At 42.8% G+C, this 14,519-nt stretch overlaps 1 protein-coding gene across 2 annotated transcripts in view; it reads left to right on the top strand.

Moving 5' to 3' along the window:
• Positions 1-14,519, top strand: part of CREB3L1 (cAMP responsive element binding protein 3 like 1) — a 79,961-nt gene that overhangs the window by 51,370 nt on the left and 14,072 nt on the right. For both annotated transcript variants that reach the window (XR_014567270.1, XM_083751476.1), the window contains exons 3-6: positions 3,400-3,560; positions 6,867-6,945; positions 10,801-10,958; positions 12,688-12,837. Coding sequence is in view for 1 of the 2 variants with exons in the window: in XM_083751476.1 (XP_083607602.1) it covers positions 3,400-3,560; positions 6,867-6,945; positions 10,801-10,958; positions 12,688-12,837 (548 nt within the window). In the remaining variant the exon portion in view is untranslated. The remainder of the gene's footprint in view (positions 1-3,399; positions 3,561-6,866; positions 6,946-10,800; positions 10,959-12,687; positions 12,838-14,519) is intronic.

Here is a 14,519-nt window from a genome sequence, read left to right as displayed (position 1 = left end):
TTAGTTTCAATCGGCTCCCACGAAACCATCCAGCCACAGCTTCCAAGCATCTGGTCAGTGTGTTCGGGGCCGAGTCAGTGTGGCCATCCATCAGCAGATAGAGTTGAGTGTCATCAGCATATTGGTGACAGCCCAGCCCAAAGCTCTGGATAATCTGGGCAAGGGGGCGCATAAAGATGTTAAAAAGCATCGGGGAGAGAATTGCGCCCTGCGGCACTCCACACACCAAGGAGTGGCGCGACGACATTTCCCTCCCTAGTGCCACCCTCTGTCCCCGACCAGAGATAAAAGAGCACAACCAGTTACGGGCTATGCCCTGTATCCCCACGTCTGCAAGGCGGTGGTCCAGAAGATCATGATCGACCATGTCAAAGGCTGCTGACAAATCTAAAAGGATCAGCAGTCCTGACCCGCCTCGATCCAGTTGTCTACGGAGATCATCTGTTAGGGCAACCAGAGCTGTCTCCGTCCCAAAACCAGGACGGAAACCAGACTGAAATGGATCTAATGCCGATCTAATGCCCATGAGGGTAGTCCAAGCCTCAGTTCAAAAGGTTCTTGATTCAGGATCATCAATAGGTAAGAAATACAGGAATTGACTGTACTTCCTGCATATCTTTACATACAAACACATTAGGCTCCAGGGTTGGGAGTTGGGCTATTGCTTTGCCCCTGCTGAGAGACTTTTTTTGGCTCCTCTCCACACACTGTTTCCACCCCAGCTGGTTTTTGGTATGCAAACTGATTACAGTGGTACCTCGGGTTAAGAACTTAATTCATTCTGGGGGTCCGTTCTTAACCTGAAACTGTTCTTAACCTGAAGCACCACTTTAGCAAAGTTCTTAACCTGAGGTACTATTTCTGGGTTAGGGGCATCTGTAACCTGAAGCATATGTAACCTGAAGCGTATGTAACCCAAGGTACCACTGTAATTTTAAGAACTGGTGCCTGAGTTTGCTTTTCCCCCTCCTCTCTCACCACCACTTCCCCCCTTTGTGCCATGAGCTTGTGAGGCTGAGGGCAAGGATTGTCTAAAAACAAAAAATCTGTAAAGTGCCCTGACAGTCTTTTCAATTGAAAAACTGGGTAAATAAATAATAATGTTGTAAATAAATACATTAAGTTAATTGAGCCCTTATGCAGTTTGTTTGTTTTAATTAAGAACCACTTTAGAAGAGCAATTTAGAACAGAGCATTGTGAAGGAGTAGTGGGTGCAGTACTTCATTTCTCTGCTGTAAATGTCTTCTACTTTCTACCCTAGGACATATATATTCTTGGAACCTCATGGTTAATATATGTAAGACACCATCAAGATCCAAGCCTGCTTTTATTTAGTGAACGTTTAAGTAACAGTATAATAACATATTGCAGGATAACTTGTGACCAAGCCTAGACTGTAGCTAAGCTAATTCTTCTCTTGTTTTTCCATTCACAAAATGCTAGTTTGTCGCCTCTCTTCCATTCCCAATAGAATAACCATAATAGTAAATGTTGCTGGATGTGTTCCTGTTGCTTCTGTAGATACAACATGAGATTAAGCATTGTTACTGTATTTGCTTTTTTTTCTTAAGGGAACCTTTGTGGTCACTTTACTAAGAGACGTATTTCAGAAGCCAGTGCAGCTGCAGTTACTGCTGAATAAATGAATGCAGCAGACAATAAGCAGATAAGTGCCTCCAGCAATTTGCAATGGGGGGCACCTGCAGACCTTTGCAGGAAGAACATAGGAAGATGCCTTATACAAAACCAGACCATTGGTCCAGCTAATTATGGTCTACACTGACTGGCAGAGGTCTGCCAGGGTTTCAAGCAGGAGCTATTTCTGGAATAAAATTTCCTTTTCATGCTTGTTCCTAGCACTGAAAAGCTTCCATGTAGTTTGTATGTCACATTCATGTGCTTGTTTCTGCCTGGAATTAGCAGCATACTAATTTTTTTACTGCAAATAACAGTGTTGGGAAGACTACAAGAGTCTTGGTAAGGAAGGGTCCGTTTTGACAAGTTCTGTTTTGAGCTGTTTTGTCAAAAATAAAAACAGTACTAGAGGAATTTGCTTTTAAAAACATTTTGCTCTTGATGTGTTGAGTGTTCCACTGTGTTCAGCTAAAACTAGATATCTGACTCTACAATGGTATGCCTGATAAGTTGTTTGCAAGGGGAGCAACAATGGATCCACAAATATAAAATATTTCACCTGGCGTCTGACCAAGTAGCGGTGTCAAATTGAATTGAGGATGGGGTAAGGCGAGTCTATAGCCACCACAATTCTGCAAACATTAATTCTGCAAATTTCAGAAGAGTAGCCCTGTTTAACCAGCTGTAGCAAAAGCAACACAGAGACCAAATGTGTCTTTAAGACACATTTATTGTGGAATAACATTTTGCAGACAATACCATGCATCATCCGTAAGAGGCTACGGTTCCTAGAGTGGTTTAACAATCAATCCCTCTTCCTAGGGAACTCTAGGAATTGTAGCTGTGTGAGGGGAATAGCTGTTCCCTAATAATTTTTTACACCCTAAACAAACTCTGGTTCCCACAGTGCTTTGTCTGTTTAAAATGGTATTGTTATAAGAATTTTAAGGTCATATATATATATAAAATAAATGTTTATAACAGAGAAGGTCCTGAACAAATTGACCTCAAATATTTCTCTGCAAGGTCAAAGTGGGAAACCTCCCCATTGTCTCTTTCCTCACAAATCCCGTCATCACAAATCCTATCTTAAGGGCACATTCAAGATATGAACAGGGTGTGAGCCTGTGAGCTGTGACCTAGATTCAGGAATTAAGTAGTTATAATAACAAAAGAGTGGCCAAAACCCAAATAATACAATCAGGTAACTTGCCAGACAGGAGATAAACAATGCACTCGGATTTCTGTTGCAGACCGCCTTTTCTTTGATGTAGGTATGCTGTATCTGGGCGGTGGTCTTGGGCTACACCCCTTCTGTCTACATAAGGACTTGCATGCATGGCTCGGGGTCCTCCTCCTCTCTCCTGCGTGTGGGGGAGCACCCTGTTGCAACAGTTAGTAAAGATCAGGCTTACTAGCTGCTTTGCTTCTCAATATTCTCTGGTTGGTCTCTGTTATTTTCTTCTACCAATAGAGAACCTACAAAAGGACTCTATATGGCCTCTTGGGTACCCCATAAGGGAAAAGGAGCAGTTGTTGTTGTTGTTGTTTTACTTATATCAGTATGAAACTGCTTTAAATGTGTAGTGCAGATGGGCTTTAGTGTTGCCTTCTGAAACAGCAGAGCTTATTGCTGAGATTACTGGGGTTTCCTGCCTACTGCAACATTTCCTGTGTATTAATTAGAAGGCATTGGACACACACACACACACACACACCCCTTACATTGCTTACGGTACAACTTGATGTGGTTCTTTTCTCAGAACTGGAAAATGGGATGTGGTCCCTCCAGCACAAGCTGTGTTCCATCCTGGTGAAACAGGAGCAGAACATGGCACCAGAACTTCCTGAGACCCAGCTGCCAGCTAATGCAGTACCCATGTTGAACCTGAACCCACTGCAAAGGTTGCCAGTCCCTGAAGAGGTGAGTTTGCTGCATCATTGTTGTCTGCAATATAACAAGTTGTTCTTCAACCTATCTTCCTACAAGCCCTTCATTCCAAATGAAAGGGCTGTTGTGTGGTGGAAGATAAAATCTAGCTTTTTCTTATTTTTGTTATGACTGATTTGAAATAAGCCACTAATGGAGGAAAGGGAACAGAGGACACCTAAGGCATGTCTGGAAAGAGTGCTGACCCTCTTGCTGATAGCTGTTAGTTCATATGGAAGGCCCAGAATTAGTAGGATCTGCATGAAAGTGACCCATGGCAAAATACAGTCTAAAATAAAATTTTAAAAACTATAGAGTCAAACTCCTGCACCAATTGGTACCCTTTCCTAGCAGTACCTTCCTGCTTTTGTTCTAGGTTTAGCACTGCAGTGTTAAATCAGTCATGGGAGGAAACGGCCATCCAGATGAAGCCCTGTGATCCTACGATGAAGGACATTATAGAAATTTAAATTATTCCTTGGCTGCTTTCAGTAGTATGAGCCAGAGGGCAGCCAAACACACCCCGTGTTGAAAGCAGTGCGTTAACACGTGTCACCATCTGGCCCATAAAACCATGAAATCTAGATTTTAAAGTTACCTAACTATACCACATAACTGCCTCTCAGGCTGGCAAAGGACCTACAGTATTAGACCGTAACTGTTACTGCTGGGTGCTTTGTAAGGTCATTAGGTTTTTCTTACATTACCTACAACAGGGGTAAGGAACCTGTAGCTCCATAGATGGTGTTGGACTCCAGTTCCCATCATTCCTGGCCAACATGGCCAATTGTCAGGAATGATAGGCGCTGTAGTCCAGTACCATTGGGAAAACCATAGGTTCCCCAACCCTGGCCTGCAGTTCTTCCTGTTGTCCGGAATAAAGTGAGTGATCACCTTGATCTGTTGCAAAGCCTAGCGTGGGTTATCTTCCTTTCACTTATGGTGGGTAAGGGAAACTGGATGCAACAAGCAAGCTACTCGAGCCAAACATGTACACAAACTTCCTTCTCTGTTTACACAGCTTGAACTCCCTGGGCCTGCAAATGCAGACCCATGTGGCGCGTGTGTGCAGTTGACAGCCATGCCAAGCTCCCTCCCTGAGCTGTGTTTACAGTATGAGGCAGTGTGAAATATGTCTGTTTAATGTTGTGTGTGTGTGTGTGTGTGTGTGTGTGTGTGTGTGTGTATGCCTTTGGTGGGAAAGGGATGCTGGTAAGAGGATTGCATTGGTGCAGCTGGGAACTAAGTTCTGTTCCTGTTAACTCTTCATCTCATTTGATCAGAAGCAGCTGTTGAGTGGTCCTGCAGAAGGCCCAGAGAATAGTAGAGGCTATTCTCTATCTCCAAAGGCTGTGCAAATACTCCCAGCTCAGACTACAACAGATCAAAAGAGAGGGAGAGAATGTGGAGGAAAAGTTTAAATGGATTTTTTTTAAGCAGCTTGAGAAGAGAGGAGGTAATGACAAATCTGATTCTGTCCACAAAGTGAATGCCACCTGCGCCGTGCACCCTGGCAGCACACCTGCATGATGCTCACTCTCCCTTGGCAAAACACTCTTGTTTTGAATTGTGACTTCCCTGGAGACAACTTTATTTTTTTAAAAAAGTTTTTGCTTGTCTTTGAGCAGCTGGCTGTTGGTATGCAGGCTGATAAGATGGAGAAGAAGGGGGAACTGAAGGGCTGAGAAATGATTGTCATCAAAGCAAGAAGGATTATGGCTGTAGTCACAGGGCATGCTGGTATTCACTATAAGTTTTGTTTCAGGGCAGGTTAGCTACCAACTGACATGCACCTTCTGCACTCTTACCGTGCATTTAGAAGGCTCCATAGCTCAATAATAGCTCAAAAGGCTTTTCATGGACAATACACAACTGCTGAAAAAGTCCGGCCTCTAATGGCTGGAGAGGTGGCAAGTGCCCGGAGCAGAGGGGGCAGCAGGCAGGCAAGGAACCAGCCTGGAAGTCCAGAGGGATACTCTAGTGCAGGGTCCTCCCATTAGTCCCAGCCAGGGTTGTCAGGCATAGTGGGAACTGTAGTTCAGCAACATCTGGAGGGCCACAAGTTCCCCAGCCCTGGCCTTCAGTCTTTATAGCTGTCTGCTACAAAATCAAAGGTGACCCTGGCCTTTGGGTTAACTTCTTTTCAAGCTGTGCAGAATGAGGGAAAATGACACATACAGCAAGCGTGGGATTGGCCCTTCAGAATCACATGATTTTTCCAGAGAATTCTGGTCCTTGGTAGCTGCATCCCAGCTCAAATTGCCTGCCATTTTCTCTTCTGACCAGTGGCCCAGATGGTGCAAGGAGCAGAGTATCAATGCCTGACCTTCACGGTTCCTGGGTTGAATGCCACAGTGTCTAATAATTCCAGTCCCTGCATCAGAGAATTTATTCCATCCATTATGGTACTCACTGCCATCCATTATGGATCTGCTGCTTTCTGTCTCTACCCGTGGCCTCAGTGGCACCCAGAAGGGTGTCAGAAATCACACCCTACCTGTGCAGAACTATATGGTCTCAGAATGAATCCGCCTATTCATTCATTCATTCATTCATTCATTCATTCATTCATTCATTCATTCATTCATATGGTTTATTACCTGCCTCTCATCATAAGGTCCCAGGACAGGTAACAAAATATACAATTATAGATAATGGTAAAGGGACCCCTGACCATTAGGTCCAGTCGTAACTGACTCTGGGGTTGCAGCGCTCATCTCACTTTATTGGCCGAGGGAGCCAGCATACAGCTTCCAGGTCATGTGGCCAGCAGGACTAACCGCTTCTGGCAAACCGGAGCAGCGCATGGAAATGCCGTTTACCTTCCCGCCGGAGCAGTACCTATTTATCTATTTGCACTTTGACGGGCTTTCGAACTGCTAGGTTGGCAGCAGCAGGGACCGAGCAATGGGAGCTCACCCCGTCACGGGGATTTGAACTGCCGACCCTCTGATTGGCAAGCCCTAGGCTCTGTGGTTTAACCCACAGCGCCACCCGCGTCCCTTTCTATACAATTATAGAAGTGTCTAAAACCATTACAATTATAAAACCTGTAAAACTGATCCCCAATGGAGCAGAATGATATACATTCAGCAGAAGAGGTGTGCCCTGCATAAAAAAAACCTTAACTATCAAAGGCCAGGGTAAATGATAAGAAGGAAATAATGGGCTGCAGTATGATGTTTTGCACCTTGTGAGTCTACATTGCATGGTAAAGCAACCTCTTAATCTGCAGGGTAGAATCATGCAAGAATTGCCTTTGCAAAATCAAACTGTTGCATTCTGTATTCTTTCATACAGGCTCCCATAGAAATGACGCCCCAGCCTATAATCAAAGCTGAACCCAGAGAGGTGAACCAATTTCTAAATGTACCAACAGGTAAGAAAATAGTTACAAGTTGCTTTCATCAGCCCTCCAACCTCATTAATTTAAAAAACTATCTTTTGCAGAGTGGATCCTCCACCAACCCATTAGCACAAGCTTCTAAAGCATCTCTCTCTCCTCCCCCAGCCCAAAAAGGTTACTATGAGTGATGTCAGCTGTGGATGTGTGGGATTCACTTGTAATCCGCTGATGCTGCTAAACTAACCTAATGAGATTGCAAGAAACAATTGTTAACAGGGCACAAGTACTTGAGTTCTCTGAGTATTAGTGATTTCATGAGTCTTGTGTCTGTGTGTACTTTCTCCAACTAGCAGTGCTATGTCTCTCTTAGTGGGCTTTCTCATAGTCGCATGGCACTGACTAAACAGTGTACCTGTGAAATGCAAATGCCAGTGTGCCTGGAGCTTGGGAAAACCTTTAGCTGGCTGTGAAACCTGAGATGCCAATGCTGTTTCTCAGCAGGCTGCTTACTGTTTGGGTGAGTAGCTCACCAAGAGAAAGGGTATACAACCCCCTTGCTAAAAACAACTATTAAAAAAAAACCAAAATGTATATACTACTGAATTGAAATAACACCGCCAAGTGGTTTACAAAGCCACATTAAAATTATCAATAGAAGACAGCTAAAAACAGGTGTTTTAAAACATTCAAAGGATAATTGAAATCAACAGCAAGTAAAAACAGATTAAAATACATGTCTAAATAAACTTGCCTAAACAAAAATGTTTTAAACAGGTGCTGAACAGAGAAATACTTCTTCACAATACATAGATTATGGGATTTGCTACCACAAGATGTAGTGATGACCGTTGGCTTTGATGACTTTAGAAAAGGATTAGGCAAATCATGGCAGCAAAGGCTAGCAATGGTTATTAAATCATGATAGCTGTATTCTATATTGGGGATGGGGGACCTTTAGCCTTCCAGATGTTGTTGGATTCCAACTTCTACTGGAGTCAGTGGGAGCTGGAGCCCAACCACATCTGGAGGGCTACAGGTTCCGCGGCTCTGTTCTGTATTCTGTCTCTGGGATCAGAGTCGCTATGCCTCTGAATAGCAGCCCTGCTTCTGGGCTTCCCATAGGCATCTGGTTGAACACTCTGAGAAGCGGAATGCAGAAACAGAGGAGCCTTTGGTCTGATCCAGAAGGCTTGTCTTATAATCAGACATTTTGAGGGTTTTTTGTTTCATTTTGTATAGGACATTTAGTGGCAAGCCATTAGAAGGATATTAGCGTATGGTGCCAGTTCTTCTGCGCCTGGTATCACTGTAAAGGATCTCAGTTTTGTTTCCAGAAGGGTAATGACATCAAGAATGCAGCTTGGCAGTCATTAGCACACCACAGAGGGGTCTGCTCAGAACAAATGAGCACATTTATTTATTTGCTCTAAAATGTAATATCCTCCCCCTAGGCACTAAGCACTCATATTCAAGTAAGGAAGCAATGCTTCACACAAAATATTAGGCCCTCTTAAATGCTCAGCTCATTATTTACCCTCGCAGAACAGGCATCTTTTGAAATGTGACTTTTAGCAAGCTCAGCATCTTCCATCGGCAGTCCATTAAATAAGGAGGAGAGGCAGCATCTAACAAATCCAGGTTCTGGTGGAAGGTACAAGGGGAGTACGTTCCAGAAGACTTCTTGTTGGGACAACTCTCATGATAGTAAAGGAGCAATTGAAGAATATAACTTGTCCAAAAGAAATGGGGGTGGGGGGAGTGACTGTCACACAATGGAATTCATGATCTCATGTAAAGTTAAAGATGAGTGTGTTCACCTTGGACTTCAGAAAAGCTGCTGGTTATAGGCTTTAATGGGTAAGACTAGAGATACAGGGGGAAAGGATGCCAGGATGGGTGGGAGTTCCTAAAGATGGAGTTGATAAGGCTACAAATTATTCCAGTGGTAGGCATCTTAAAAAGACACTGCGACAGCACAAAAAGCTTACTGCAGAGATGAAAATAAAAAAGGACATGCATAAGCAATGGGAAGAGGAACAGGCCACCAAGGATGAGCAGCTCAGATTTGTGAAGACGGCGTCAGGAAAGCTAAATAGCTGAGGCTGGCAAGCGATGCTAAGAGCAGCAAAATGGAGCAGTTCTGCAGTGGAACCAATTACTCAGAGGAGCTGGAAAGCCATCCGTATGCTCTACATCCCCAAACATTACAGAACAAAGAGTAGTTTCCCCCCACCCCCTCCATTCCTTTCCTTGATTCATTTCCCCCTTTATCTGGGTTTGAATTCAGATACCCATCTTACTGAATTTGGTGAGTTGATTGGTGCATCACTGATGGAACAATGTGAATGAATGGCAATCACAACAAATCATCATCAAGAATCCAGTTATTTTGGTGCTTAGTCCAAGTGGCTCAAGCTTGCACCCCAGACCAAAGATTTACTGCTGTCTCAAGATAATCAAAATTTGCTTGCATTGATAGACCCATAGAGCTCACAGTACCACATGAAAACAAGTCCAAACCACTGCACAAAGATAGGAGTATTAATCTATCTGCCCCTTGTCAAATTGCTCCACACAATACAGATCACAACATGCCCTGTGCATAATGGTGTGCACAGAACAATTTGCTTCAGATGAATCAAGCAAATGAGCCAAGCTGCATATTATATCAAAAGGCAACATATCTCAAATAATTATTTCTCATTTAGGACCTTGATGTGGGCAACACAAAGTATTCATATTATATTAAGTCATGGCACTGAACCATCTATACCATTTATGTTTACTTAAATGGCAGCAGTTCTCCAAGATTTTGCTGGAAGTCTGTCTTTGTATGGGAGAACCTTTTAGCTGGTGATGCCAGGAACTGAACCAAAGACCTATTGCATAGGAGATAATAAAAGATCCACCCCACAATTTAGCTCAAACCTCTCATGAGCCTTAATACACCGTTAATACACCAAGTAACAGAGAACCAGGCAGAGGGCCTTCTTGGTAGTGGCACCCACCCTGTGGAACGTCCTGCCACCAGATGTCAAAGAGAACAACTACTACCAGACTTTTAGAAGACATCTGAAGGCAGCCCTGTTTAGGGAAGCTTTTAATGTTTGATGTATTATGGTATTTTAATGTTTCGTTGGAAGCCGCCCAGAGTGGGTGGGGAAGCCCAGCGAGATGGGCGGGGTATTAATAATAATAATTATTATTATTATTATTATTATTATTATTATTATTATTATTATTATTAATTGCCAGAGCTCACAAAGCAGTCCTCCTAGCTTAATTTATTCCTGCGTCATTTAAACATCTGTGTTCAGTGAAATATTTTAGTGGTGTTGTCTTCATGTAACCTTCCCTGGTTTTTTAGGGTCATGGGTTCAAGCCCTACATTGGGCAAAAGATTCCTGCATTGCAGGGGGTTAAACTAGATGACCCTCGCAGTCTCTTTCACCCTTATAATTCTATTATTCTCCTAATATTTGTTGTCTCTTTCTGACTGCCTTGTTGTTCCCAGAACAGTTCTATGTCTCAATGTCACCTGGAAACCCTCCTTTGTTCCCACTCTTCTCTTATCAAATACAGTAGAACCTCGGGTTCAGAACTTAATTCATTCTGGAGGTCCGTTCTTAACTTGAAATTGTTCCTAACCTGAGGTACCACTTTAGCTAATGGGGCCTCCCACTGCCGCTGCACGATTTCTGTTCTCATCCTGAAGCAAAGTTCTTAACCTGAGGTACTATTTCTGGGTTAGCAGAGTCTGTAACCTGAAGCGTCTGTAACCTGAAGTACATGTAACCCGAGGTACCACTGTACTTTCTCTCCTTCCCTGTCCATGACTCAGTGTGCTGTTACCATCTGTTAACCTCTGCTTTGTATCTCCCACATTAGATGACCTGGTGCAGATGCCACCGACTCCTCCCAGCAGCCATGGCAGTGATAGTGACGGATCTCAGAGCCCAAGATCCCTCCCTCCCTCCAGCCCAGTCCGCCCTACTGCACGTTCCTCCACAGCAATCTCTTCTTCTCCTCTCCTCACAGCACCACATGTAAGCAGGGAGCTCCTGTCGTGAATCATAAGGCATCTCCCCGCTCGGAGCACGAGGTCCAGGGTGGCTTTGGCAGTGACCCCCTAATAAGGTGCACAGTGGGAATGTGTGACAGGTCAGGATTGTGACAAGGATGGAGGAGAAAACAAAATGGTTTGCATTTTAAGTGTGAACTTTCCTAATTTGCACTTTCTGAACCAAGGCACAAACAGAAATGCAGCTGCCCTTCGAAATTCACACTCCTCAGAATTTTGTAATGGGAGTTCTCCCAACAAAATATGCATTTTTAAAAATGTGCATAGTAGTTAAAATATTGTGCAAAAAGTCAGGAAAATTTGCTTGCAGAAATGCATATACAGTGGTACCTCTAGTTACGGACTCGATCCATTCTGGGGTGCCATTCGCACCCCAAAAAGTCTGTAACTAGAGTGCTGCTTCTGCGCATGCACACGCAGCAAATCCAGAAGTATACACTTCTGGGTTTGCTGCGTTCGCAAGCCGAAAAGATGCAACATGAACCTAACGCAACACGAGGTATGACTGTAGTAGACAAAAGTACATTTAAATGCACAGACAAAAATTGTACAATTTTTTTGTGCAAAATGTTTTTTTTTATTGCAAACTAATGTAGAAATGGGGTAAACTGGACTTAAGATTGAAAAAATAAGAAGGTGAAATTGGCAGATTCATCCATCAGCGTGATGTCGAAATAATCCATAACTACTGGCAAAGGAGCTATTTTAAGGCACTTCATATTCATTTCATTTCTATACAGTGTTATATCTTTAAGGGGGGAAATCACAAAGTAGTTTACAATATTAAACTACTTACATTAAAACATCAAATAAAATGTAACAAAATAAAACAAAACAGAAGAAAGTTAAACATAAGGTATACATTAAAAGCAACATAACTGACAGGAAACTAAAACCTTACCTTAAATATTTCAAAATAGAACATTACAAAGGAGGTAAACTATAGAATTCACATTTAACATAGTAATTTTTTTTTATCTAAAACATTTCTAAAGAAGACATTACTAAAGGAAATCAAATATAAAATTCACATTTAAAACAGCATAGTTAGCAAGAGAGTAAAATAGTAATAATAAGAATAAGAATAAGAATAAGAATAATAATAATAATAATAATAATAATAATAATAATAATAATAAATTTATACCCCGCCCTCCCCAGCCAAGGCCGGGCTCAGGGCGGCTAACAAAGAATAATAAAAACAAGTTGAATGAATACAACTTAAAAACAAGATTAAAAGACAACATTAAAACATTAGAAATATTGTCACAAACATAGAACATATCTGCTACAGTTGCTGCTTATCCTGCCAATTCTGGTTCATGGCAGGCAGTGTCTGTGGAAGCTCAGGCTTCATGACCCAGCTCTGTGCTAGGAGACAGCCACAGCCAAGAGTCATTTACACTGACCTCTGCCACATGCATGGGGTTTTTGTCGTTGTCTTAGATTTTACAGTTCTCAGATTGCCTGGAGATTTGGAGTTTCACAATGCAAAGCCATTACTGTAACTTGTAGTTATGCCTTGTGGTAATGAGGAATGCTGCCCCCCCCCCAAGCATTATATCAACCCCAAATTTCAAGCGGTACAATAGTGACTTTGGGGGCAAGGCCCTTTTTTTTTGCAGGGGAAAGTTAGGGATGGGATTGTTGATATGAATGCTGAAAATGTTGCTGCTTTTCCTTTTCACTTACAGAAATTACAAGGGACCTCGGGACCCCTGCTCCTAACCGAGGAGGAGAAACGTACCCTGATTGCTGAGGGCTATCCCATCCCAACCAAGCTGCCTCTCACCAAAGCAGAGGAGAAAGCACTGAAAAGAGTTAGACGAAAGATCAAGAACAAGGTCGATAATTCCACTGAATTGGGGAAAATCAGGAGTGTGTGTGTGTGTGTGATTAATGCGATCATCCTTCTTTAATTTGCTGCCTCATCTGAAGTTCGCCGGCTAAAATTAAATCTGTGTAGTGATAGGGCTTTGAATGCTTCCATAAGCTTTCTAGATCTAGAACTTGAAGAAGTTCTTTTAAAAAATAACCATCAAGGGCATTTTCAACATTGCAATTTTTGGAGAAGGATGATTTATTTAGTTGTTCATTCTTGCTCAGGGGGACAGGGCCCTGCCGTGCTGAGCTTACAATCTAAAAATTGACACAAGGGCAACAGCAGATAAAGGGAAGGGAAATAGAGGCTGAGATAAATTCCCCAATCAGTATGCAGTTGTTTCTATGACAAAGGTCTTTGCCTTAATCGTGAGCATCATAATATTGGGACAGGAGAGAATATATCCCTTTGCAAGTCAAGACAAGGGCCTGTTTCGCACATCACACTAAGCTGAACCGTGGCTTAGCATGAGCAAGCAGACTTCCAGTGAGGAAATGGCAGCTTTTTCACTCTTTCCTAGTCGTTCTGCTGCTGTACCATGCTGAGCTAAGCCATAGTTTACCGGTAGTCTACCATGTTGTTGAAGCCCAGGCTCATGGTTTAGCTCTCTCCAAACTAACCACAGCTGTAACTAAGGTTTGTGCTTTTTTGTGAGAGCTAAAACACGGGCCTGAGTTTGTATGACATGCTAAGGCAAAGGATGACTTATCTCAGCATGGCACAGCAGCAAAGGAAGCTGGAAGGAGCAAAGCTGCTGCAATCTGTGCTCTGGGAGTCATCATGCATAATTGTTTATTTGTCCTCTTGTCCCAATATTATGATTTTCATGAGTAAGACTCAGCCCATATAACTGAAAGAACCTCCTCTCCTGGAGCCTTGTGTTTGCACTGAGCCACGGTTTGGCTTAGTGTGATGGCAGCCCGTGGGCCTTCTAGCTGGAGAATTTGGAAAAGTAGACATCCCTTCTTTCCCCCCTCCCCCCCACATTCATTCATTAATATATTTAAAAAGCTTTGAAGACCAGTATAAATGCACCATTCCATCAAAACTGTTTGCAGCATACTACCCATTCCCTTGTAACTTTGTGAGCATAATGGGCCTCTTGAGTGGTCAGTCTCATCAGCTAATTGCCCAGAAAGAGTTGCTTCTCACCCAGGTGAATGAGCAAGCAAATGTCTGTGGAGTGATATGAAATACTAACTGTGGATTCCCACTCAATGTAAGTTCCCATATTACGAGCCCACAGTATGCATTAGTCACCTGTTGTGACTCAGACGAAGATACAACCCATTTGGCCCAAGTGATTCAGCCACTTTGGGAAATTCTGATCCACAAAGAAGTTAAGTCATAGCCCTTGCTTATAAGTTGGTTTGCATTCTGATCATAACATTTGATTCAGCAACATGTACGTGTTTAAAACAGGATAGGGTGACCTCAAAAAACACTGTATCATGGCGTCCCAGGCAAGGTATCTTAGAGCAAATGTTTAGGGCGCCAGTCCTATTAAAGTAAATAGCACAAGGAGAATGGTTCAAGTTCAATAACATTAATGTGGGTTGTCAGTTCAGTTTAATAGATCATATATGAAGTTGCCATCCACTGAGTCAGTGTATTGCTCCATTTAGCCCAGTAATGCTTACTCTG

Source organism: Podarcis gaigeae, assembly GCF_964106915.1.
Source record: "Podarcis gaigeae genome assembly, chromosome: 1".
NCBI classification, from domain to species: domain Eukaryota; kingdom Metazoa; phylum Chordata; class Lepidosauria; order Squamata; family Lacertidae; genus Podarcis; species Podarcis gaigeae.
The sequence above is the reverse complement of the archived record's forward strand: the minus strand, read 5'-3'. Positions and strand labels throughout refer to the sequence as shown.